The sequence below is a fragment of the Suncus etruscus genome, chromosome 1 (assembly GCF_024139225.1).
Source record: "Suncus etruscus isolate mSunEtr1 chromosome 1, mSunEtr1.pri.cur, whole genome shotgun sequence".
Taxonomy (NCBI): Eukaryota; Metazoa; Chordata; class Mammalia; order Eulipotyphla; family Soricidae; genus Suncus; species Suncus etruscus.
Genome location: NC_064848.1, coordinates 171,802,227 through 171,830,022, shown reverse-complemented (window position 1 = coordinate 171,830,022; position 27,796 = coordinate 171,802,227). Strand labels below are relative to the sequence as shown.

Sequence of the window (27,796 nt, the reverse complement as noted above, 5' to 3'; positions counted from 1 at the left end):
GCGATTATTTCTAAGTTCTCGCATTTTGTATATAATTGATTGAAGAGTGGACTAGTTCTGGAGGCAGAAGCAATAACAGAGCAGCTAGGCATTTGCCTTGCATGCAGTTGATCAAGGTTTGATCCCTGACATCCTGTTTCCCTGAGCCTGCCAGGAGTAACTCCTGAGCAGCTGGGTGTGGCCCCAAAACGATCAAGCAACAAAAAGAGTTGAATAATTCTTTCAATGCTAGAAAAGTTGAATGTGCTGGGGAGGTGACTTAAAGGGTTGGAGGAAGAAGCCAGAAAGATAACACAGTGGTAGGGCATTTGTCTTGCATTCAGCTGACTCAGTATGGAACTGAGCTCAATACCCGTCATCCCACATGGTCCCCTGAGCCATACAGGAGCGATTTCTGAGCACAAAGACAGGAACACCCTGAGCACCACTGGGTGTGACCCAAAACAAAACAAAATAAAACAACCCCCCCCCCCCAAAAAAAAAGGATAGGATGAAGCTCATACTATGAATGCAAATAGCCCTAGGATAATAGATTCTGGCACAGCTTGACCGGCTCTTGAGCACCAATGAATGTGACCAGACACAAGCAAATAAGTTGAGTTTAAATTTTTACACTGGAGAGACAAATGGAAATAAACTCTTTTATACAAGTTTGTTATTTGTTAGCATAGATGGAATATTTTCTGTAGTTAGAAATAACTCAGGAAAATTTTTGAATAATAAAATTTATTTTTAAGGGGCCAGAGCAGTAGCACAGTGAATAGAACTTTTACCTTGCATATGGCCTACTTGGATTTTGGTCCCCGCATCCTATATAGTCCCCACACCTGCCAGGAATAATTTCTGAGTGTAGAGCCAGAAGTTACCACTGGGTGTGGCCAATAAACAAAACAAACAAAATTAGCTTCAAGTTTTGAATTACTTAATTAAAAACAGATTATTTTAACATTTGTTGTATAAATTTAGAGGTTTATATTTTTTCTTCTTGTTTTTAGGAATTTAACTAGATGAGGGTAAAAGATAGGATTGTCTAACCTGGACAGCAGTAGCGAAAGATTTATTAAGTGTGTGCAAGTTTCATAAATTAAGAGGACTTTAAAAACAGTTTTGTGTAGATGATAGTGAAAGATAGAATATACTTGCTTAAAGATGTAATTTTATGGGACTTCTATATATATGATATATAATGTATTTATACTTTAATATAAAAACTTTCCTTTGTAAGATATTTTGTTATTTGGTTTTTCTTTAGTTTGCTTCAAGGTATTTGATGTTGACCGTGATGGTGTTCTCTCCAGAGTGGAATTGGGAGACATGGTGATTGCACTTTTAGAGGTCTGGAAGGACAACCGCACTGATGATATCCCTGTAAGTTCTGATTGTATGGTCTTAGTTGCATGTGAGCTTCCAAGAGGACGAGGACTTGGAGAATTGAAAGGAAAGAAGAATCTGTTAACACTTCCAGCTGAAATAGTCACAGCTAGGGGCTGGTGTGTTAGCACAGTGGTAAGGTGTTTGCCTTGCATGTGACCAATCTGGGATGGACCCGGGTTTGATCCCCGGCATTCCATATGATCCCCTGAACCTGCCAGAAGTGATTTCTGAATGCAGAGCCAGGAGTAACTCCTGAGCACTGCAGGGTGTGGCCCCAAACCCAATATAAATAAATAAAACAAAATAAATAAAAATTAGGCTGGAGAGATAACATGGAGGTAGGTCATTTTCCTTGCATGCAGAAGGAAGGTGGTTTAAATCCTGGCATCCCACATGGCAGGAGTAGCGAACAAGTTCGACACAAAGAGCCAAAATTTTAAACTGTGAGAGTCAGAGAGCCACACCATGCAGTGACCTGCCAAAACAGACAAACACACAAAAGCATATAACTTTAATAATAATATATTAAACACATATTGTATTTTGCCATTTTGAGTGAGGGTAAAAATCCTGCAGTGATGGTGAGGGTGTGCTGCGTCCTCCACACTAAGAACTAACGGCAAGATGGGACACAACATGTGGCACGGGGTTATTGCCCCCCCCTCGCTGTCCCGTGCAGTTGTTCCTGAGGGATGGGGGATGAGATGACACAGCCTGGGGGCGGGACTATGAGCTTGGAGATCTCTCCTCAGAGGTCCCTCCTCAGAAGCAGCAGAACAAAATCCAAACTTGGCAAAGAGCCACAGTATACAAAATAATGATAAGAGGCAAAGAGCCGCATTCATTTTGGCCAGGAGCCGCATGCGTGTGTTCACCACCCCTGCCATATGGTCCCCTAAGCCTGCCAGGAGCTATTTCTGAGCACAGAGCCGGGAGGAATCCATGAGTGCCGCCAGGTGTGACCCAAAAACCAAAACCAAAAACAAACAAAGTAAACAAATTAAAAATGAAATAGCCACAGCTAAAAATACAAATTTGCGAATAGAATTTGCCTTAAAAAAATGAAGCAGGGCCATAGCAGTGGTGCAAGCGGTAGGTGTTTGCCTGCATGAGCTAACCTAGGATGGACCGCCATTCGATACCCTGGCATCCCATATGGTCCCCTAAGCCAGGTCTCCCATGTGGCCCCCCAAGCCAGGAGCAATTTCTGAGTACATAACCAGGAGTGACCCCTGAGCATCACCAGGTATGGCCCAAAAGCAAAAAAATAAAAAAGAAGAAGCAGGGGCCGGAGAGATAGCATGGAGGTAGTGTGTTTGCCTTGCATGCAGAAGGATGGTGGTTCGAATCCCGCATCCCATATGGTCCCCCGAGCCTGCCAGGAGCGATTTCTGAGCGTAGAGCCAGGAGGAACCTCTGAGCAGTGCCGGGTGTGAAAAAAAAAAAAAAAAAGAGGAAGAAGAAGCAATGGGACAGAGCAATCTCCACCATTCAATATAGTCCCTAAAACACTACCAGGAATAATTTCTGAGTGCAAAGCCAGGAATTAAACTCCTGAGCACTGCCAGGAGTGGCTCAAAACAACAACAACAACAAAAAAACAAAACAAGGAACTGGGGAGATAGCTCAAAGGGCTCAATCATAAGCCCTGGTATGCACAGTCCCCATGTTTTTATTCTTTAGCACTGCCTGGCCTCCTAGGCACCAACAGGTGTTTAGCCCTAGTGGCCCCAACATTGCTAGGATGGCTCCTACCAAAAAATTTAATGAATGTTTTACATGCTCAGTGGTTGAGCATATCTACCTTATTAAAGGAGCATGGGGTTCAATCTCCAGCACTGTGTAAGCGCGCGCGTGCGCGCGCGCACACACACACACACACACACACACCTATTTAATAGGGATTGGATTGATGGTATAGAAGGTACACACACACACACACACACACACTATTTAATAGGGATTGGATTGATGGTACAGAAGGTACTTGCCCTGAAAGTGGCCAACCCAAGTTTGATCCCCAGCACACACACATACACACACACACACACTATATAATAGGGATTGGGTTTATGGTACAGAAGGTACTTGCCCTGAAAGTGGCCAACCCAAGTTTGATCCCCAGCACACACATACACACACACACACACACACACACACACACACACACACACACACACACACACTATTTAATAGGGATTGGATTGATGGTACAGAAGGTACTTGCCCTGACACACACACACACACACACACACACACACACACACACACACACACACACACACACTCTATTTAATAGGGATTGGATTGATGGTACAGAAGGTACTTGCCCTGAAAGTGGCCAACCCAAGTTTGATCCCCAGCACTTTGTATAATTCCTTAAGCCCTTCTAGGTGTGATCCCTGAGCTCAGAGCCTGAAGTAAGCTCTAAGCACCACTGAGTGTTACCCAAAACAAAAGATTTAATTAATAATTAAACTGTGAAGTAAAATTGAAATTATAGGGGGCAGAGCAATAGCACAGTGGTAGGGCATTTGCCTTGTACGCAGCCAACCCAAGACCGACTCCAGTTCGATTCCTGGCATCCCATATAGTCCCCTGAGCCTGTCAGAAGTGAGTATAGAGTCAGGAGTAACCCCTGAATGCCACTAGGTCTGACCAAAAAAGAAAAGAAAAAGAATAAAACTATAGTGGAAATAGTTTTAAGCAATATAAAATATACATGTATGTATGTATGTTTTGTTTGGTTTTGGTTTTGGTTTTTTTGGGTCACACCTGATGGCGCTCGGGTTACTCCTGACTCTGTATTCAGAAATTGCTCCTGGTAGACTCGCAGAAACCACATGGGATATCGGGATTCGAACCACCATTTGTCCTGGGTATATTCATGGTTATTGAAAAAAATACTTGGGAGCACAACTTGTGAATGTAAGAACCTCGGGTTGGATCACCAGCATTACATGATTAATCAAAAGCTACCAGGAGCAACTCCTGAACCCTGAGCTGGGAGTAGCCCCTAGGTACCACTGTGTATGGCTCAGAAGAAACAAAAAAAACACATTTAACTTTAGTCATTGAATAATGATATTTTCTTATATGCTCTTTTCTAATTTTTCTTTGGGTTTCTTTCTTTAAAGGAATTACATGCAGATCTTTCTGACATTGTAGAAGATATATTGAATACACATGACACTACAAAGGTGAGTTGAGCTGAATTAATTTTTCCAAAAATTACTGTGGATTTTTGGGGGGCAAGAGAGGGGAGTGTTGGGCCACACCCGGCGGCGCTCAGGGCTTACTCTTGGCTCTGCACTCAGAAATCACTCCTGGCAGGCTTTGGGGACCATATGAGGATGTCAATGATAGAACCTGGGTCAGTGCATGCAAGGCAAACACCCTACCCACTGTACAATCGCTCTGGCCCCAATCTTGTGGTTTTTACATACCTAAACAAAAGTTGTATCATGAAAGTCAATCATTGTCATAGTATGGCTAAAGGGAGAATACAGAGATATGGTGCTTGCCTTGCATGCAGCTGGCATCCCATATAGTCCCCCCTAAGCATTGCCAGGTGTGATTCCTGAGCGCTTAGCCAGGTATGGCCCCAAAACAAAAAAGACAAAACAACCTACTAAGAACCGGTATACAACTAAAGTCTGTGAGAATGGTTACTTATATACACTCCTATTTCAAAACAGTACAGAGGATATGGTTCAAAACAAAAAAATAAAATAATGAGGGGCCAGAGAGATAGCACAGCAGCGTTTGTCTTGCAAGCAGCTGACCCAGGACCTAAGGTAGTTGGTTCGAATCCCCGGCGTCCCATATGGTCCCCCGTGCATGCCAGGAGCTATTTCTGAGCAGATAGCCAGGAGTAAGCCCTGAGCACCACCGGGTGTGGCCCAAAAACAAAAATAAAATAATGAGGTGAGCTGTAGTGATAGCATGGAGGCAGGGCATTTGCCTTGCATGAAGAAGGATGGTGGTTCAAATCCTGGCATCTCATATTGTCCCCAGAGTCTGCCAGGAACAATTTCTGAGTGTAGAGCCAGGAGTAACCCCTGAGCGCTGCCGGGTGTGACCCAAAAACCAAAAAAATAAATAAAATAATGGGGCTGGAGTGATAGTACGTGGGTAGGATGTTTCTCTTGCATGTGGCCAACTCAGGTTCAATCCCCGACATCCCATATGGTCCCCTGAGCTGCTAGGAATAACCCCTCAATGCACCTGGGTGTTGCCCAAAATAAAAACAATCAAACAGTAATAATAAAATAAATTAATAATTGAATTATGGGGCCAAAGAGATAGCATGGAGGTAGGGCATTTGCCTTGCATGCAGTAGGACAGTGGTTCCAATCCCGGCATCCCATATGGTCTCCCAAGCCTGCCAGGAGCCATTTCTGAGCGTAGAGCCAGAATTAACCCCTGAGTGCTGCCGGGTGTGATCCAAAAAACAAAAGGAAAAAAAGGTGAATTAAAATTGAAATGTTGGGGCCGGAGAAATAGCACAGCGGTAGGATGTTTGTCTTGCATGCTAAAGGACAAGTGTTTTGAATCCTGACATCCCATATGGTCTCTCGAGCCTGCTGGGGGCACTTTCTGAGCGTAGAGCCAGGAGTAGCTCCTGAGCGCGGCCAGGTGTGACCCAAAAATAAATAAATAAATAAACAAATAAATAAATAAAATTGAAATATTATACATCATCTAGGATTATTGGATTACTCGCTGAACATATTCAGCAAACATATACTCTTATTATTTTTCTAACAAAAATATATATTTCTGCTATGAAAAATATATTGAATATTATATGCATGTGTAATTTTTGTACACTTGAACACTATGAAAATGTTGTTCTGCTTGACTTAAAAAGTAATGTTGTGTGTGGCCAGAGTGATAGCGCAGCAGTGTGGCATTTGCCTTGCACGCGGATTACCCAGGACAGAACTGGGTTCAATCCCTGGCATCCTATATGGTCCACCTAGCCAGGAGCGATTTCTTGAGCACATAGCCAGGAATAACCCCTGAGCGTCACCGGGTGTGACCCAAAAAACAAACAACAAACAACAACAACAAAGTCATGTTGTGGGAGCTGAAGTGATAGTATAGCAGGTAGGGTGCTTGCCTTGCATGCCATTGACCCAGGTTCAATCCCTGGCATCCCATATAGTTCCCCAAGCACCCCTAGGAGTCATTCCTGGTGAGACATAAGTAACCCCTGGTCACTCCAGGTTTGGCCTTTCTCCCCCACAAAAAATAATAAGTAACGTTCTAATTTGAGGGGATATTATGTAGACATTCGTGTTTTGATTTATTGTCACTCCTGGCACATTGTGGGGAGTACCTATAAAACTAAGCCTATAAAAAAAGCCTATAAACTAAAGTCATCTCAGTAAATACAATTATTGGTTTTGGGGTCACACCCAGAGATACTCAAGTATAATTCCTTACTCTTCACTCAAGAATTACTCCTGGCAGTATTTGGGGGACTCTTGGTATTATTGCTCCAACTCCTAAATAAAATTTTTAATTAAGGAGTTGGAGTGATTGCATAGCATATAGGGTGTTTGCCTTGCACACTGCTAACCTAGGTACTATCTCTAGCATCCCATATGTTCCCTTGAGCACCACCAGGAGTGATTCCTGAGTGTAGAGTCAGGAGTGACCCCTAAGCATTGAGTGTGACCCCAAAAATCAAACAGAACCGTAATATTTGATTTAGGTTTTTGATAAATATGTAACATTTACTTTGAAGAATAATTGGTTTGCTCTCATAGAGATGACCAATATATATTTAATAAACCAGATTTTATTTAATTTAAAATCTATGTAATATGGTATTCCTCTCCCCTTTTGGGTTGGGTTGGTTTGTTATTGTTGTTCTTTGATTTGATTTGGGTGCTACCTCTATCTTACTAGGTGCTAGATTATTCTTTTTTTTTTTTTGGTTTTTGGTTTTTGGTTTTTGGGTCACACTCGGCACTCGGGGGTTACTCCTGGCTCTATGCTCAGAAATCGATCCTGGCAGGCTCGGGGGGGGGGGGGGGCATATGAGATGCCAGGATTCAAACCACCATCCTTCTGCATGCAAGGCAAATGCCCTACCTTCTTGCTATCTCTCTGGCCCCACTAGATTATTCTTGATGGTATTCAGATGACCTATGGTACAGAAATGAATCTGAAGCTTCCACATACAAAGAAAGCATCTGTTTCAGCCCTTTGATCACCTCTCTGCCTTCACTCTCAGCAGTGGTGGTCTGGGGTTATCCCTGGCCCTACACTTTGGAATCACTCTCCTTTTTTTACTTTATGTTCAGAATCTAACACACAGGAGGCATAAATACAGCCACTGAGCCATGTCCCTGGACTCACGCACATTCTTCTGAGATCTTTTTCAATATTGTTTTTCTTTCAGATGGGTCATCTTTCTCTAGAAGATTATCAGATCTGGAGTGTGAAAAATGTACTTGCTAATGAATTTTTGAATCTCCTTTTTCAGGTATGTTTAAGGTAAAAGGTACAGAGGAAATAGTGCCACTAATACCTCTTTTCCATTCTGTATTAGTTATTCTATCTGGACTATAAAGCCATTTATTACTTAAAAAAAAAGAAAGAAATGCTTTATATTCTACGTCCTTTGAAAAATGATGTGTTCCTTGAAACTGAGTGTGATATTCACTCATGGTGCTTATGGTTGCCCTCTACTACATTAAAAAAGGTTTTTTTTATTAAAATCTTTTCAATCATGAATTAACTTATTTATTTTCAATTTTCTGTCAGATTTTTTTTTTTTTTTTTTTTTGGGTCTCACCCGGCAGTGCTCAGGAGTTACTCCTGGCTCCATGCTCAGAAGTCGCTCCTGGCGAGCACGGGGGACCATATGGGACGCCGGGATTCGAACCGATGACCTTTTGCATGAGAGGCAAACGCCTTACCTCCATGCTATCTCTCCGGCCCCAGATTTTTTGTTTTTAATATTCTTAATCTCTGTAGAGATTTTAAATACAATTTTTTATTTGTAACACATTTACATAATAAAAAATATATATTTTTTGGTTTTTGGGTCACACTCGGCAATGCTCGGGTTACTCCTGGCTCTATGCTCATAAATCACCCCTGGCAGGCTCGGGGGACCACATGGGATGCCGGGATTCGAACCACTGTCCTTCAGCATGCAAGGCAAACACTTTACCTCCAAGCTATCTCTCCGGCTCAATAAAATATATTTTCTTTTCTTTTTTTTTTTAATATTTTATTTATACATCTTGATTACATACATGATTGTATTTGGGTTTCAGTCATGTAAAGAACACCACCCATCACCAGTGCAACATTCCCATCACCAATGTCCCAAATCTCCCTCCTCCCCACCCGACCCCCGCCTGTACTCTAGACAGGCTTTCCATTTCCCTCATACATTCTCATTATTAGGACAGTTCAAAATGTAGTTATTTCTCTAACTAAACTCATCACTCTTTGTGGTGAGCTTCCTGAGGTGAACTGGAACTTCCAGCTCTTTTCTCTTTTGTGTCTGAAAATTATTATTGCAAGAGTGTTTTTCATTTTTCTTAAAACCCATACATGAGTGAGACCATTCTGCGTTTTTCTCTCTCTCTCTGACTTATTTCACTCAGCATAATAGATTCCGTGTACATCCATGTATAGGAAAATTTCATGACTTCATCTCTCCTGACAACTGCATAATATTCCATTGTGTATATGTACCACAGTTTCTTTGGCCATTCATCTGTTGAAGGGCATCTTGGTTGTTTCCAGAGTCTTGCTATGGTAAATAGTGCTGCGATGAATATAGGTGTAAGGAAGGGGTTTTTGTATTGTATTTTTGTGTTCCTAGGGTATATTCCTAGGAGTGGTATAGCTGGATCGTATGGGAGCTTGATTTCCAGTTTTTGGAGGAATCTCCATATCGCTTTCCATAAAGGTTGAACTAGACGGCATTCCCACCAGCAGTGGATAAGAGTTCCTTTCTCTCCACATCCCCGCTAGCACTGTTTATTCTCATTCTTTGTGATGTGTGCCATTCTCTGTGGTGTGAGGTGGTATCTCATCGTTGTTTTGATTTGCATCTCCCTGATGATTAGTGATGTGGAGCATTTTTTCATGTGTCTTTTGGCCATTTGTATTTCTTCTTTGTCAAAGTGTCTGTTCATTTCTTCTCCCCTAAAATATATTTTCTAAAATAAAACCAATATTCCCTTTGTTAGGCTAACATATTTTATGAGTTTTTTGTTGTTGTTGTTTTCGTTTGCTTTTGGGCCACACCTGGTGAACTTTGGTTATTCCTAGCTATGTGCTCAGAAGTCGCTCCTGGCTTGAGGGACCATATGGCACACCGGGATTGAACCGAGGTTTGTCCTGGGTCAGGCACATGTAAGGCAAACAAATGCCCTACCATTGTGCTATCGCTCTGGCCCACATACTTAATATTTTTAATAGATCTATTCTAATTTATAAACCTATAAAACAGAAATATACTAGTTTTTGAAAAAAATTCTACCATATCAACTTACTATTTTGTAATTTTATGAAATATTCAGGAATATAGCTATATTCACCTATATATGTGTAGGTGTCACCACTTCCACAAAAAGGAAAAAAAAATCTCTCCCATATGTGGGATAAAAAAAAACACAGAAAAAACAATAAGTACGTGGCAAGCTCAAGACAGACAGTGATTCTAATCCCTGCATCTCGTATGGTCCCCTGAGCCTGCCAGGAGCGATTTCTGAGAGCAGAGCCAGAAGTTACCCCTGAGCACCTCCAGGTGTGACCCAAAAAAAACAAAAAATTAAGACCAGGTAGATTGTAGAGTAGTAAAGTATGTAGGAGGGTATTTTAAGGATTTAGGGTTATATAGAGTTCTATATCAGGGCCAGGAAGTACTAATCAAAAGGAAAAGTTTTAGAGTCAGACTTTAATAAAATTCAATCTGGGGAGGAGTACACCTGGAAGTGCTCAGGGAGATATTGTTGACTCTGTGCTCAGGAATTACTTCTGTCAGTACTCAAGGAAATGCAGTGGGTGTCTGGGATTGAACCTGGGTTGACTGCTTACAAGGCAAGCTTCTTACCTGCTGTACTACCTCTCTGATACCAAAATTCAGAATATTTTATTAAGGATAGCTGAATACAGAAACCTTGCAACGTATGATACCAAGAGTTTGGTTCCTAGCACTGCCCACATAGTCCAAGCATGACTTCAGGTGCTCTGCTGTTAGGACCCCTGTTGCTGTAACAAAGTACAGTCTCCAGTACACATCACCAGGTACTTGCAAGCCATGCAAATACACCATCAAACACTACAGCTAGTTTCTGTGGAACACTACAGATAACAGTGTGGCACATGTGCAAGCACCCCAACTAAGAAGTGTATGACATACACCAGTGAGCACATTAGCCCACATAGATGAGCATTACAACCAAACATGCGAGTGACACCTAGGCATTGCAATAATAAGAGCAAAAAAAAAGTGGGGGGGGGGGGGCAGGAGAGGGTGTAGGGCTTACTCCTAGCTCTTTGCTCAGTGTCACTCCTGATAGAATTCAGGGGACCACATGCAGTACTGGGTTTGAAGTAGGTTGGCTACCTGAAAGGCAAGGGCCTTCACCTCTATATTAGTTCTCTACCCTGGAATAAAGAACAGCTGAGGAACTGGGGAGATGATTCAGAGGGCTAGAATACATGCTTTACATTTAGGAACAATAGCTTTGATCCCTAGCATTGCAGTGTAGTGCCCTGAGTATCGCCAAGAACAATCCCAAGTACTGCTTGTTCAAAAATAAACATAACTAAATAAATACTAAGAATAATGCTAATTTTAAGCTTTAATGTAAAAATCAAATATGTGGGACCAGAGCATTGGTAACAGTCAGTAGGGCACATACTCTAGATGCAGCTGACCTGGACTCCATCTCCTACATCCTATAGGGTCTCCCACAACCCATCAGGAGTGATTCCTGAGCTCAGAGCCAAGAGTGATCCCTGAGCACTGATGAGTATGGTCCATAAACCAAAAAAAGAAAAAACCAAGTATGCAGGGCTGAAGTGATAGTACAGTGGGTAGGAACTTGTGCATGGCTGACCCAGGTTCGATCCCTGAGCACCACAAGCAGTGATTCTTGAGTGCAGAGACAGGAATAATGTCTGTGCCTCACTGAGTGTGACCCCAAAACGAAACAAAAAAAAAAAATCCAAAATCAAATGTGCTCCAATGAATTGCTACTGAGTCATGGTGTAGTCAGGTTCCCATATAGAAACTAGATTTTAAGGGCTGGAGAAATAGCATGGAGGTAAGGCGTTTGCCTTGCATGCAGGATAGCGGTTCGAATCCCAGCATCCCATATGGTCCCCTAAGCACTGCAAGGTGTGACCCAAAAATAAAAAAATAAACTAGATTTTATTTGGAGAAAGTTCAGACATTGGTACCAGTCCATGAGGTTCAATTTTCAATTTTCTTTTTTACTCTTAGGAATGTCATATAGTTCTGGAATTAAGATTCTTTTTTTTTTTCTATTAGGTATGTCATATAGTTCTGGGATTAAGACCAGCTACACCTGAAGAAGAAGGGCAAATTATTAGGTAAGTTTGTAGTTTTAGTCTGAATATTTTTTTTTATTATTGCTGTAGGTTTTTCTTTTTATGAATAAAAAGAATAATGTTGAGGCTGGAGTGATAGCACAGTGGTAGGATGTTGCCTTGCATGCAGCCAACCTGGGATTGACCCAGGTTCAATCCCCCACATCCCATATGATCCCCCAAGCCTGCCAGAAGCGATTTCTGAGTGCAGAGCTAGGAGTAACTCCTGAGCACTGCCGGATGTGGGGCCACACCTGGTGGCACTCAGGAGTTACTTCTGGCTCTGCACTCAGAAATCGCTCTGGCAGGGTAGGCTCGGGGGACCATATGGGATGCTAGGGATTGAACCCAGGTCAGTCTGGTTGGTCAAATGCAAGCAGACACCCTACTCGCTGTGCTATTGTTCCATACATTTTTTATTCATTTTATTTTATTTTATTGGGGGGTCACGCCCGGCAGCACTCAGGGGTTACTCCTGGCTCTATGAAATCAGAAATTGCTCCTGGCAGGCTCGAGGGACCATTTGGGATGTCAGGATTCGAACCACCATCCTTCTGCATGGAAGGCAAACCCTCTACCTCCATGCTATCTCTCCGGCCCCTATTTTTTATTTTATTTTATTTTTGGTTTTTGGGTTATACCCAGTGGTTCTCAGTGGTTACTTCTGGCTCTGCACTCAGAAATTGCTCCTGGCTGGTTCAGGAGACCATATGGGTTGCCGGGATTTGAACCACCATTTGTCCTGGGTCAGCTGTGTGCAGGGCAAACGCCCTACTGCTGTGCTATCTCTTCGGCCCCACTGACAAATTAATTTTTTTGTTTTGTTTTGTTTTATTTGGGCCACACCCGGTGATGCTCAAGGGTTATTCCTAGCTATGTGCTCAGAAATTGCCCCTGGCTTTGGGGGACCATATGGGATGCCAGAGATAGAACTGAGGTCCGTCCTAGGTCAGCCACATGCAAGGCAAACGCCCTACTGTTCTGGCCCCTGGAAAAAAAAATTTGGGGGGGGGGGGAGTCACACCCAGCAGTGCTCAGGGATTACTCCTGGCTCTATGCTCAGAAATCGCTCTGGCAGGCTCAGGGGACTGTATAGGATGCCTGGATTCGAACCAATGACCTTCTCCATGCTATCTCTCTGGCCCCGGCAAATGTTTTTAAAGACAACATTTTACCACTCTGATTGACCATTAAGTTATGGTCTTCCTTAAGAAGCCAGACATAAACACAAGAAAAAATGGACTCACTCACATTCCAAGAGAGAGATTCTACTGAATTCCTCTAATAAAGGAAATCACAAAGCAAAGCATAATAGAGATCAGAATTCAGAGTTGCTGATAAATGTTATCAAGTATAACAGTTTTCAAGAAAAATTATGAGTCATGCAATAAAACAGGGAAATATGACTAATATACAAAGGCAAAAACAAGTTAATAGGATTTGTCTCTGAGATAGTTCCAAATGTTGAACTTAATACACACCAAATAACCCTAGATCAAAATTAAAATTGCTTTTAGATAGCTAACGGAATCTGTTTAAAGAATTAAAGAAAATATTGTTGAAGTTGACTTAAGTGGGGAGAAGAGAAGTGGCTGCCTCGAGCACTCACTGTTCCATGGAATCAGCTGCTTTTCTCCACCCATCTCAAGCACCCAGGAAATGCCTGGAAGATTAAGACTAGCAGAGTCGGGGCCAGAGCGATGGTGCAAGCCGTAAGGCGTCTGCCTTGCACGCGCCAGCCTAGGATGGACTTCAGTTCGATCCCCAGGCATCCCATATGGTCCATCAAGCCAGGAACAATTTCTGAGCGCATAGCCAGGTGAAACCTCCCCCCCCCCCGCCCCCAAATAAAAGGAAAAGACTAGCAGAGTCAATGGGGAACACCTGTGAAAAAATCTCACTCACCAACTTCTCATAACAGTTGTCAAACTGAACAAGGATCAATAGTCCAGTGAGTAGGGCACTTGGCTTGCAGGTGGTTAACCCAAGTTCAATCCCCAGCACCATGTACAGTTCTTGAGTATCATTAGGCGAAATTCCTGTAGAACCAGGAGTAACTTCTGAGCACCAACAATTGAAGCACAAAAACAAAAAGCTGTTAAACCTCACCAAGTTGCACTTGATCTATACAGTGTTAAAATTCATCTCTGCCACTGATTTCTCAAGAGCAGTAGTACTCAAACTGGAGTGAAGAATTGTGTGTGTGTGTGTGTGTGTGTGTGTGTGTGTGTGTGTGCGCGCGCGCGTGCGTGCGAGGCACAGGGAACCATATGGAATGCCGGGATTCAAACCAATGACCTCCTGCATGAAAGGCAAACGCCTTACCTCCATGCTATCTCTCTGGCCCCTGGAGTGAAGAATTTTCATTGCAGGGAGAGGAAAATTAGTTCTATCTTCTCTACCCATGTTCCTTTCTTCCTCCGGTGGTCTACTTCCGCAGAAAAGAATTTTAGGAAGGAGACAAATAGTGATAGATTTATTTGGAAAATAAGAGAGGTAGAGAAAGAGAACAAGGCAGGACCAGAGAGATAGTATGGAGGTAGGGTGTTTGCCTTGCATGCAGAATAATGGTGGTTCCAATCCCGGCATCCTATATGGTCCTCTGAGCCTGCCAGAAGCGATTTCTGAGCATAGAGCCAGGAGTAAACCCTAAGCGCTGCCAGGTGTGACCCAAAAACCAGAGAGAGAGAGATAGAGAAAGAGAGAGAGAGAGAGGAGAGGGGACCTTGAGGAGAGGGGTGGAGAGAGCGCACAAGGAAGGAGGGAGGGAAGAGGGAGGAGGAAGGGAGAAAGGAAGGAAACAAAAAAGAAAGAACGAACAAGGGCTTTTCCATACTGGAGAGAACCAGATGCACATCTCAAGTAAAGCAAATCCAAAGATGGGAAATATGTGTGCAAAGTAATAATGCAGGCCCAGATTTGGTGAAAAGGCACACGTTTATCTCTATAGAGATTTTGGGTTTTGGTTTGTTTGTTTTTATTTTGGGCCAAACCCAGCGATGACGCTCAGCATTTACTCTTGGCTCTGTCTCAGGAATCGCTTTTCTGGCAGACTTGGGGAACCATCTGGGATGCTGAGAATCAAACCTGGGTCTGTCCCAGCTTGTCTGCCTGCAAAGCAAACGCCCTACTGCTGTGCTATTGCCTCAACCCCTGTCTCTATAAAGATTTTATAGTTTTCCAAACAACCTCTAGTCTAGGCAGTGATGGCTAACCTTTTTGAGCCCAAGTGCCCAAACTGCCACAAAAAACCAAAGAATTTCCTTGGAAGTGCCAGCACGTCAATTAAACCATAATAACAAGATTTTAGTATCTAAAAATTATGTGGCACACACTGCATATCTTAATTCAGGACCTTCCTGCGTGCCAGCTCAAGGCCTTCGTGTGTCACCACTGGCATGTGTGCCATAGGTTCACCATCGCAGCTCTAGGGAATGCTGCTAGTAATAAAAAATAGAACTGATGCTACAAAATACAGATTAATCTAAAAAATAATATTAGGTAAGGGGTTAGAATGGTGGCACAGCAGTAGAGCAGTTGCCTTGCATGCAGCTGACCCAGGACAGACCTCGGTTTGATTCCCCAGTGTCCTATATGGTCCCCCAAGCCAGGAGCAATTTCTGAGCGTATAGCCAGAAGTAATCCCTGAATGTCACCAGGTGTGGCCCAAAAAGCAAATATATATATAATATTATATATATGAGATGACCAATTAGAAAGACTATAGGGAGAGTGGAGCCCGGTTCGATTCCCAGCATCCCATATGGTCCCACAAGCCTGTCAGGAACGATTTCTGAGCACAGAGCCTGGAGTAACCCCGTGAGCACCACCAGGTGTGACCCAAACTCCCCCTCCAAAGAAAGACTATATAGGGTCATAACAATACAACAGGCAGAGTACTTGCCTTATATTGCAGCTAACCCAGATTCAGTTCTTGGCATCATAAATGATCCCTTGAACATCACTACGAGTAAATTTGAGCATAGAGCTAGGAGTAATATCTGAACATGGTAGTGTGTGACCCAAAAACCAAGAAACTAAAATAATTATTTTAATAAAAACATTCACTTAGAGGTCAGAGAGATAGTACAGTGGGTAGGATGTTTGCCTTGTATGCAGCTGACCTGGGTTCAATCCCTGGCATCCCATATGATCCTCTGTGCCTGCCAGGAGTAATTTCTGAGCACAGAACCAGTAATAACCAACCTCTGAGCACCACTGTGTGTGACCCAAAAGTAGAAAAAAAATGTACAGGGGTTTAAAAACAGTACAGGGAGTATGGCCCTCACCCTGCATTAGTCAGTCATATAAGTTACAGCCCTGGCTCAAATCTCCAGCACCATATATGATTCCTGAGCACCACCAGGCTTTATTCCATTCAGGAATTTCTCCTGAATGTGTGTCCCCCACAAGATAATAAATTTTAAAAGAACTTTTTAATTGACTTTTTTACATCATTCCACATATGAAATGCTCAGAAAAGGAAAAATATCAATGATGCAGAAACAAAGGCTTTCAGGGGTTGATGATGGATGGTAAGATAGATTCACTAAAAATGGACACAAGATATGTTCTGGAGGTGGTTGCAATACTTAAATGTTGTATTGTTATGATGGTTATGTAAATATGTAAGTAATTGTCACATATACTAATGCAGTAAAAGTTTACATTATGTGATATATTGCTCTGTTTTTTAAATGTATTCAAAGAAAATGCATCACATAGTTGACTTAGTTGATCATAATACATTTGTTTCCAGATTGGTGAAAGCAAAGTTAATGAAAAAAAAAAAAAAGAAAGAAAGTGAAAATAAAAAGGAAGAGAAGAAAGCTCAAAAAAAAAAAAAAGAGGAGCCAGAGTGATAGCACAGTGGTAGGGCTTTTGCCTTGCATGCGGTTGACCCAGGATGAAACTGGATTCAATCCTTGGCATCCCATATGGTCCCCCAAGCCAGAATAATCCCTGAGTGTCACCAGGTGTGGCCCAAAAACAAAAACAAAAACAAAAAAAAAACGGAAAGAGAGAAGGAAAAGTACAGTAGCAAGCACTTTGTATCTTCAGTGAAGTCATTAATATAATGGCAGGTTTAATAAGCTCTTGTCAGGGCCCGGAGAGATAGCACAGCGGTGTTTGCCTTGCAAGCAGCCGATCCAGGACCTAAGGTGGTTGGTTCGAATCCCGGTGTCCCATATGGTCCCCCATGCCTGCCAGGAGCTATTTCTGAGCAGACAGCCAGGAGTAACCCCCTGAGCACCGCCGGGTGTGACCCAAAAAAAAACAAAAACAAAAACAAAAAAATAAATAAAATTAAAAAAAAAAAAAGCTCTTGTCAGCTGTCCACTGTTAAATTGATGTGTTTCTAAAAGGATGACAGCATCAAACAAAGTTTTGCAGGGACTCAAAGCACAATTACTGATGCTACTACTTTTATGGGCATGTACTTAGTTGCCAGTATCAACACGAAAAAGGAAGATATATAGAGGAGGGTGCCTGCACTCCCTCCAAAAAGCCCTCCAAAAAGTGATAGCAGCCCCCAAACCGGCATACCTGAAGATTTGTGTCCCTGAAGGGAATCATAAAGGGTCACTGATGAGGCAGGGCCATCTGGAAAATGGTGATTGTGAGTGATGGAGGCAGCAGGCATGGCTTTGGTTGGGTAAGGGCTTGGCCCACTTTCTCTTCCCAAGATGACCAGCTTCCTGCTGCATGGGCTGTAGGCCCTTGTACCCAGGATCTTTCATAGCTTGGTTTACATCTATTTTGGGCGGGGGGGTTTATACCCAGCAGTGCTCAGGTATTACTCCTGGCTATGAGCTCAGAAGTCGCTCTTGGCAGGCATGGAGGAATCACATGGGATGCTGGGATTCAAACCACCGTCCTTCTGCATGCAAGGCAAACACCCTACCTCCATGCTATCTTTCCAGCCCCATAGATTTACATCTTGTTTGAGAAAAAATTGCTCAGGTTTTTGAAACATCACTTAAAAGACTTGATAGTGCCGTTAAAACACCCAAAATTGACTTACCAGTGATTTTGCATTAACTGGAAATTTTAGCCTCCAGAATATGTCTGTTTTATGCTTTACATTCATAAAAGTTTTTTTTCTTCCTCATTTTTTGTTTTTGGGCCACACCTGGTGGTGTGCTCAGGGATTACTCCTGGCTCTGCACTCAGAAATCACTCCTGTCAGGCTCAGGGGACCTATAGGATGCCAGAGATCAAACCCAGATCAGTCCCGGGTTGACTGCATATAAGGCAAATCCACTACCTGCTGTGTGACCAAGTGTTTTCTAATTTTTCATTTGATGTGTTTAATTTCTTTTGTGTGTACAGAGGATGGTTAGAACGAGAGAGCAGATATGGCCTGCAACCAGGACATAATTGGTTTATCATCTCTATGCAGTGGTGGCAGCAATGGAAAGAATATGTCAAATATGTGAGTAAGATTGCTGTTTATTCACATTTTTCTTTAGCTTTTAACTCCGTCAACTTCTCTATGTTTACTAGCCCGTAACAGGAAGTTTCAACCTAGATAAAAATTTGAAGGATTAGGAAATGAATATGCTACTTATTCTAGGCCACATGCAATGTTTATACTTACGCACAGCGTAAGTATATGTGTCCTTGCACTTTTCTTCTAAGAAAAGGAATTTTGCCTGGTTGTGCTTGTATATATTGTGTACCTTATATTTCTTTTGTAATACCCATTATATCCTTGTGGAAAAGATGGTATATCCTTGACCCTTGCAGGGGTCCTCAAACTTTTTAAACAGGGGGCCAGTTCACTGTCCCTCAGACCATTGGAGGGTCTGACTATAGTAAAAACAAAACATATGAACGAATTCTTATGCACACTGCATATATCTTATTTTGCAATGAAGAAACAAAACAGATACAAATACAATATGTGGCCCGCAGGCCATAGTTTGAGGACCACTGCGCCTTGAGGAACCATATGGGCTGCTAGGGATTCCTGGTTCCTCACAGGAGTAGTCCCCAAAATTCTCAAAATTTTGAGGAATCATTGATTCAGAGAAAGTGAGGGAATTCTTAGCATGAGTGATACTTTATCTACCCTAATGACCCTTTTTTTTTTTTTGAAAACTCAAGATTTTCTAATATAATTTCTGATAGTTGCAGATCCAGAAATCAGTAAACGGAAACAAAATTCTTTAATGGTTAGACTAGAGGGAAAGAAAAACTCCCATAGCATTCAAAAATACTAGTCCAAAATAGCTGGTGATTTTGGACTAATACATTGTTGATTTTGTTCTTTATATAAAGGTAGGAAAATTATCAAATTAACTGAAAATCTATAAGAAGTAGAAGCAATGTGAGAAAATAAGTAAAAAAGAAGGCATCTGATTAACTGTGAAAGTTGCAGGTAGTGACAGACACAGAGAGTAGATTCCTTAAATAACAAAAATCTAAACAAGGAAGACAAATAACTCTATTTGGAACATTGGAAAAGGATAGAAATGCCTGTATTCTCTAATTCTGTAGGGTATTATCATTCTCTATGCCCTATAGAAAACATACAATAAACAGTATGCATCCTCTTGGGACACAGTTTGCTCCCTCCCTTACTGTAATCAGGCCAGAGAGACAGCTTCAATGAGTTGAGTGTATGCTTTGCATGTGGAAGCTAGGTTTGATCCTGAACACTGAATGCTCTTTGAGCACTCCTGAAAGGACCTCTTAAGCATAGACCAGGCTGACAGTAGTCTCCATGCACTTCCAGGTGTGGTACCAAAAGAAAGAAACAAGTTAGTATAAGCACTCTGTTGCTAAGTAATTACCAAACTCAACCTAAGAGATTTTACTTTAGGTCTTGTAATATTTTTATCATTCTCTCTTTTTGTCAGTGATACCTATAAATTTCAGTCTATATTTTAAAGCTGTTACAGATCAGAAATAAGGACTGGAGAGAAGGCACAGCAGTAGGGCATTTATTTACATTGCATGCAGCCGACCCAGGAGAGACCTGGTTCGATTCCCATCACCCATATGGTCCTCTAGCCTGCCAAGGCCAATTTCTGAATGTAGAGCCAGGAGTGACCCCTGAGCAGCTTTGGGGTGTGGCTCAACAATCATTCAATTAACGAATAAAGTTTAAAAAAATAAGAAAATGAGGACCGGAGAGATAGCACAGTGGTGTAAGGCATTTACTTGCATCAGCTGATTAGAACAAACAGTGGTTCGAATCCCGGCATCCCATACGGTCCCCCAAGCCTGCCTGCAATTTCCGAGTGCCGCCAGGTGTGACCCAAAACTAAAAAAGAAAGAAAATATTTATGTAAATTTTCTTTAGAGCCATAAGCTCCATTTAAGATTTCTAAACCCATTAAAACATCTAAAATATAATTCTGTATATATATATATATATATATATATATATATATTCCATATATTTCTCCTTGAAATTATTTGCTCAGTATTATTTAATCTCCCTCAAAATATATTATTACTACAGAACCAAGGAAATATCTCCGAGGGCTGGTGTGTATGTCTTCTATGTGGGAGACTTCACATTCAATTTCTGGTACTCTGTGGTCCACCAACTTCAGGATGTAGTCCCTGGGTATGGATAAAAACCATACCACTGAGTATGGCCCAAAATATAAAAGAGCATATTCTTAGCATTTGTTTTCATTAGGGGTGGTTAATTCCTTGGTTTTGTGCTTCGGAGCCATCTGTATGTAGTGCCAAGGATCAAACCAGGGTGAGCCTTATATAAGACATGCCTTAAGCCCTGTACCATCTCTCTGAAACCATTCTTAGCACTTAAAGCACATTATAAAAACAAGTATATGCAGGGCTGGAAAGATAATACAACAGTTAGGGTACTTGCTTTGCACATGGTTAACCCATTTTTGATCCCTGATATCAAGAATCAGCACAGCTACTTGTGGCCAAAAAAAAAAAAGTTTGAGACTATAATCATTATTAGGATAGTGTTTATCAATTCTGACTACATTAGTAGAATCACATGGAGTTTTTTTAATGCCTGTGATCTGTTTCAAGCCAAATTAATGAGAAAGCATAATTGAAGGGGAAAACTGAATTAATTTAAATAATGTAATTTTACTGAAATTTTTCTTTTGAAACCTAATTTAAATGTAATGCATATTTTTAAATGTAATGCATTGTTCATTATAGCATAACATCAGAAAATCTGTGAGATTAATATTATACTTAAGAAATCTCTGTGCTAGGAGAGCTAGCTAGCTCAAAGGACTGAATGCATGCTTTACCTACTAGGGTCCTGGGTTTGATCCCTCACACCACATGGTTCCCTTAGTACTGCCTGCAGAAAAACCTAACAGAACTAGAAGTAGCTTCTGAACACCATCAGTGTGACCAAAATCTCCTACCTGACACCAGAGTTTTAATTATTTTAAATTTTGGGCCACATCTGGTGATGCTCAGGGCTTACTTCTGGCTCTATGCTCAGATGTCACTCTTAGTGGGGATTGCAGGTCCATATGAGGTGCCATCAATTGAACCCAAGTCAGCAATGTTCAATGGAATCATCCTGCCCATGGTACTATGTCTTTGCCCCCACCCCAAAATTAATTTGCTGTAGTATTCATCACTTAATTTCAAGCATGATGACGGTATAAATTACTCAGACCTAACTTGGATTTCCACTTCTTTTATTTTTCCGGCCACACCCAGTGATACTCAGGGGATACTCCTGGCTATGTGCTCAGAAATCGCTCCTGGCTTGGAAGACCATATGGGACATGGGGGGATTGAACCTTGGTCCGTCCTAGGCTTGTGCGGGCAAGGCACACTTGCGCTACCGCTCCGGCCCCAGATTTCCACTTTATTTTTTTTTAAAGAAATGAGTTTGGTTTTGTTCTAAATTCATATAATATTGATTTCTTGGGGCTGGAACAATAGGACAGCAGGTAGGGTATTTGATTTGCATGGAGCCAATCCAGGTTTGATCCCCAACATGCCATATAGTCACCCAGTCACCACCAGGAGTGCTTCCTGATTACAGAGCTAAGAGTAACTCCTGAGCACCAAGTGTGACTCCAAAACAAAATAATATTGACTTCTTTAGTGGATAATTCATTTGAAAATATGAATAACCTAAAATTAACATTTAACATGGATTCCAGTTTTTAGTTATTTTTATGCTGTGGTCACCATTATTTTGGCCATATGTTTACTTATTAACACATTGTTGGTAGCATGCACCTACTGATGGCTCACACTTGGATGTAATTTAATTAACCCAAATTGTAATACCAGAATCAACGTTGTTTTTGTGTTTATATAACTACACTACTTTTAAATGAATTACTGTTTTTTGTTTATATTTTGAAAATTTGGGCCACATGTGGTGTGTTCCTGGTTGCTTCTGAGGGTACTCAGAGGATCAGGCTGGGGATTGAGCAGGGTCAGTTGCATTAGCAAGCACCTAAATTCTTGTTTTATCTCTCTGGTTCCTTTATATTTATTATTTATTTATTTATTTAATTTAGTAGACAATAAATGAGCATTTATCTCATTTTTTTCTATTTTTTATTAATGTTGTGAGCCCAGGCATATAGTTCAGTAATAGAATACATGCTATCTTTTAGTTTGGGGGTTGTGAATTAAAGCCTCAGGCTTCAAAACAAGGACCTGAGATATGTGAGTCTGGAAGCAAACGTTGACACAGGAAATAATCCACACAGTGAAAAGAGGTATAAACAGGTTCATGAATTCCAACACACAAGCCTTGAGCTTCTAAAAAGGAAGCTAGCTTAGTGGGGAAGACCTGAGAATGACTATAAGCATTCCTAAGACCAGGGTTTTTTATTAGCAAGAACCAGATCACATCCTAGGGTGGAGAACAAATATTGAGTAGGGAGGGACCCCGTAATCCAATATAAAAAGGGGGGTTGGGTTTTTTGGTTTTGGTTTTGGATCACACTCAGAGATACTTAAGAGTTATTCTTGGCTCTGTACTCAGGATACTCCTGGCAGACTCAGGAGAACCATATGGGATACCAGGGATCAAACCCAAGTTGGCTACATGCAATGCAAATACCCTACCTGCTGTATGTAGTATCTCTCTGGTTATAGGGTACATGCATGAATATGACCTTAGCACCCTACTTTTCAAAGATAATATTGAAATAAAAGGAAACTTAGATGTTTCAGTTGTGACTCAATGGTAAAGTATATGCCTCATATCTGTAACACCTTGGCTTGGAATATTATATATATAAAGATAAATACAGCTTATTACTAAATTCTAGCTAGTGGTCCTAATATTAATGCTGCTTCTTTGTGTTTAAAAAAAGAAGGTGATTGGGCTGGCCTGGAGTGAAGGATAATACAGCAGGTACAGACTTGCCTTGCAAGTGCCAACCCAGGTTCAATCTTTAACATTCCATATTGTCTCCCAAACCCACCAGGCGAAATTCCTGATTGCAGATTCAGGAATAACTCCTGAGCATCACGTGTATTTGTGTGTGTGTAGGTGTGTGAATAACTCCTGAGCATTGTGTATGTGTCTATGTGTGTTTGTATCAAGTAATAGATTAGCCTATTCCAAACTGAAACTTCCAAACTGATACCATTTAACTGGAATAATCAGAGAATTAACAAATTTTCTTTGTTTTAAGGCCACACTGTGCACTCTGAAATTCCTCCTGGCAGGAGCAAGGGACCATATGGAATGCTAGGGATCAAAACCAAGGTTGGCCATGTGCAATGCAAATGCCCTATCCACTGTGCTATCGCTCTGGCCCCAGATTAAGAAGTATTTAGGGAGGCTGCCAAGTTATCCCAGGTAGATAGATCATCACAGGTAGACCAGTTTTCAGGCTGAAAACTATGTGACTTTCTGAGCCCGGAGAGATAGTACAGCGGCATTTGCCTTGCAAGCAGCCGATCCAGGACCAAAGGTGGTTGGTTCGAATCCCGGTGTCCCATATGGTCCCCCGTGCCTGCCAGGAGCTATTTCTGAGCAGACAGCCAGGAGTAACCCCTGAGCAGCACCGGGTGTGGCCCAAAAACCAAAAAAAAAAAAGAAAAGAAAAGAAAACTATGTTACTTTCTAAAGTAGAGGGAGGACTATATATGCCTTCCTACTGTATATGCCCTCACCCACACCTGACAGTCTTAGTTGTTGTCTTAATATAAATTAATGAGTCTTAGAGTTGGTGTGGGGATGGTGAGGCCTTTCTGGGCTCAACCCAACTCCTGCAGTCCCTACGGCCTGACAGGTCTGAAGGTTGCAGGATGAGGGTGGAGAGATTCACAAAGCGGTCAGATGAAGTTCCAGGAGTCAGCCAGCTTTATTTCACAATCCCTACAATCTTGTATACCTCTTCACATGGCCTCTATACTAAGCCTTTTTTTTTTTTTTTTTTTTTTGGTTTTTTGGGCCACACCCAGTGACGCTCAGGGGTTACTCTTGGCTGTGCTCTCAGAAGTCGCTCCTGGCTTGGGGGACCATATGGGACGCCGGGGGATCAAACCGCAGTCCGTCCTAGGCTAGCGCTGGCAAGGCAGACACCTTAATTCTAGCGCCACCACACCGGCCCCTTTTTGTCAAGCTTTAACACTAGAAAAAGCTCTCCAAAAATTAGCCGGGTTTCAGAGCATGCTTCTATTTACTAAGCCTTTTTCTAGCAGCTACTTCTCTATTTCTGGGCCCTATCGGCCTCTGTCTCCCTTTCAGCTGCTTTTTTCAGGCTTCCTAACTGGCTTCCAGGCTGACAAACTCCCTTTGCTGATGCTACTGCTGATGCTTCTTTCCTGATGCTCAACTGCTGATGCTGAATCTGATGCCAAATTTCTCTTTTAAATCTTGCTTCTCTGACTCTTTTTTGGGGGGAGGACACATCTGGGGGCGCCTTCTGACTCTCTTCTCAAAAATCACTCCTGGCAGGCACGGAAACCATATGGGATGCCAGGATTCGAACCACCGTTGTTTCTGGGGTTGGCTGCTTACAAAGCAAATGCCCTACCGCTATGCTATTTCTCTGGTCCCTCTAACTCTCTTTCTTAATTCCTCTCTCCCCCAAGTCAGCCTCCTTTACCCGCCCATAGCAGGTGTGGGCAGTTCTGATTATTCAGGTGGGATAAATAAGAAGTTGGGGGAGGGATACAGCCTGGCTCTTCTGTTCCTGGAGTTCACAGTCATATGACACATGCATATGCAGCCATCTAACACCTCCAAATTTCACAGTACTGACAGCCTTGCAGGAATACAGCAAATTTGATAAGAAGGTTGTATTTAAGCTCAAGCTCAATAAGCAAAAACATTAACATAGGCTCAACCAGCACCAATCAATCAGCTCAGTAAATCCTTAGTGACTTTAGTTATACCTCTGTGAGATAAAAAAGTGATCATAAATTGACTTTTATTGATCTATTTTCTGAACCTAAGTCAGCAATGTTCAATGGAAGCACCCTGCCCGTGGTACTATGTCTTTGCCCCACCCCAAAATTAATTTGCTGTAATATTCATCACTTAATTTCAAGCATGATGACGGTATAAATTACTCAGACCTAACTTGGATTTACACTTCTTCCCCCCCCCCCCCACACTCAGAAATTACTCCTGGCTTGGGAGACCATATGGGATGTGGAGGTTGTGGCGGGGAGGTGGAATCAAACCTCAGTCTGTCCTAGGCTAGCGCAGGCAAGGCAGACACCTTATTGCTTGTGCCACCGCTCTGGCCCCAGATTTCCACTTATTTTGGAAAGAAATGAGTTTGGTTTTGTTGCTCTGAATCCATATAATATTGATTTCTTGGGTCTGGAACAATAAGACAGCAGGTAGGGCATTTGCTTTGCGTGGAGCCAATCCAGGTTTAATCCCCAACATCCCATATAGTCGTCCAAGCACCACCAGGTTTATTTTGGTCATGGAGATACATACCGAAGCAGTGACCAGATCTCTATGCTTAGGGATCATTCCTGCCAGTGTTTTGGGAGCTTTAATACAGTACCATGGATTGAACCAGGATTATCTGTGCAGGGAAAATGCCTTAACCCCACTACTATCTAATCCCCCAAAATGTTTTTGTTTTGTTGTAGTGAAGCAAGAGGGTTTTTTGTTTTTTGGTTTTTTTTTTTGGTGTGTGGTTTGGGTTTTTGTGTCACACTTGGCAATACTCAGTGGTTATTCCTGGCTTTGCTCACCGATCATTCCTGGTGGTGTTCAGGGAACCATATGGGATTCCAGGAACCATACATACAAGGTAAACACCTTACCTGCTGTACTATCACTCCAGCTCTGTAAGATATTTATTTAATGACATTTACTTAGGATGAGAAGGGAAAGATAGGAATACATGCTCAAGAGAAAACATGAGCTTGACAAAGCAAGCCTTAAAATGTTTTCAAATGACTGTAGCCAACCACATAAATGTCTCTTAATCTCTGATTTCATGATTTTTAGGACACCACTCCTGTTGTGATTGAGACATCTTCTGTTTTGAATGGAGGAAAATATGCATTTGGAACTGCAGTACATCACATAGAGCAAAGTGAAGGAGGAGGCAATGTTAGTTATGGGAATGCCACAGAAGAGAGATTTTCAGACAATGTTTCTACTGCTTCTGAAGCCTCAGAAAGCACTGGCAATGGTAAGCGTGATTTGTGTCTTCAAGGTTACTTCTTCATAATATGCTTTGAGAATATGATTGGTATGATATTGAGCGTTAGGCTTCCTTTCACAGAAAGTAGTTTGAATGTCTATTGTCAAAAGATCGAGGGGCTAGGAATGTGGTTCAGTGTAGAATATCTACTTTGGGGGGCCGGGCGGTGGCGCTAAAGGTAAGGTGCCTGCCTTGCCTGCGCTAGCATTGGACGGACCGCGGTTCGATCCCCCGGTGTCCCATATGGTCCCCCAAGCCAGGAGCAACTTCTGAGCACATAGCCAGGAGTAACCCCTGAACGTTACCGGGTGTGGCCCAAAAACCAAAAAAAAAAAAGAATATCTACTTTGCTTTTGGGAGATTATGATTTTCTTCCCTGTCACCTCAAAGTGCTATCCTCAGCAATTGATGTGATCCCCAGCACTAACATAAGTATGTAATTCCTGGGACTTTACAGTGACAGAACAAGGGGGTGGGTGATGGCAGGAAAACTGTCTTGAATTTATCCATAGCTTTGCAAAGAGGAACTTCTATATTCTACATCATTAATCTTTTAGTTTGAAAAGATTTCAGTCTTTGTTTAAGCAGTGTCTCTTGAGAATACTTTTTTTTTTAAACTTACCCTGGCAGTGCTCAAGGGCTATTCCCAGGTCTATGCGCAAGTGTCTCATGGTGGTACTCAGGGAAGATGTGGTGCCAGGAATAAAATCCAGGCCTCCTTCTTAAAGGAATGCAATTCTTCTTGGTAAGCTATATTTCTAGCCCTGGAAGATTCTCTATAATCATAAGCTTATATTCCTTGGAATAAATACACCCTTTTATCAGAAATTTAAGACCACGGTTTGGGATTTATTTTGTTAAAATACTGAGAAAGAGGCTAAAGAGATAGTACAGCAAGTAAGGTGCTTGCCTTGCATGTATGTGACCTGGTTTGAATCACCAAAATGAAAGAGAAAGAGAGAGAGAAAGAGAGAGAGAGAGAGAGAGAGAGAGAGAGAGAGAGAGAGAGAGAGAGGAGGGGAGGGGAGGGGAGGGGAGGGAAGAGGAGAGAAGAGGAGAGGAGAGGAGAGAAGAGGAGAGGAGAGGAGAGGAGAGGAGAGGAGAGGAGAGGAGAGGAGAAAAGAGGAGAAGAGAGGAGAGGAGAAGAGAAAAGAGAAGAGAAGAGAAAAGAGGAGAGAGAGAGAGAGAAGAGAGGAGAAAAGAAAGAAAAG

At 42.0% G+C, this 27,796-nt stretch overlaps 1 protein-coding gene across 2 annotated transcripts in view; it reads left to right on the top strand.

Moving 5' to 3' along the window:
* The window catches only part of USP32 (ubiquitin specific peptidase 32), a 189,666-nt gene that overhangs the window by 97,770 nt on the left and 64,100 nt on the right, over positions 1–27,796 (top strand). For both annotated transcript variants that reach the window (XM_049771218.1, XM_049771210.1), the window contains exons 8-13: positions 1,253–1,368; positions 4,512–4,574; positions 7,790–7,873; positions 11,912–11,973; positions 18,304–18,406; positions 26,387–26,573. In XM_049771218.1, the coding sequence (XP_049627175.1) occupies positions 1,253–1,368; positions 4,512–4,574; positions 7,790–7,873; positions 11,912–11,973; positions 18,304–18,406; positions 26,387–26,573 (615 nt within the window). The remainder of the gene's footprint in view (positions 1–1,252; positions 1,369–4,511; positions 4,575–7,789; positions 7,874–11,911; positions 11,974–18,303; positions 18,407–26,386; positions 26,574–27,796) is intronic.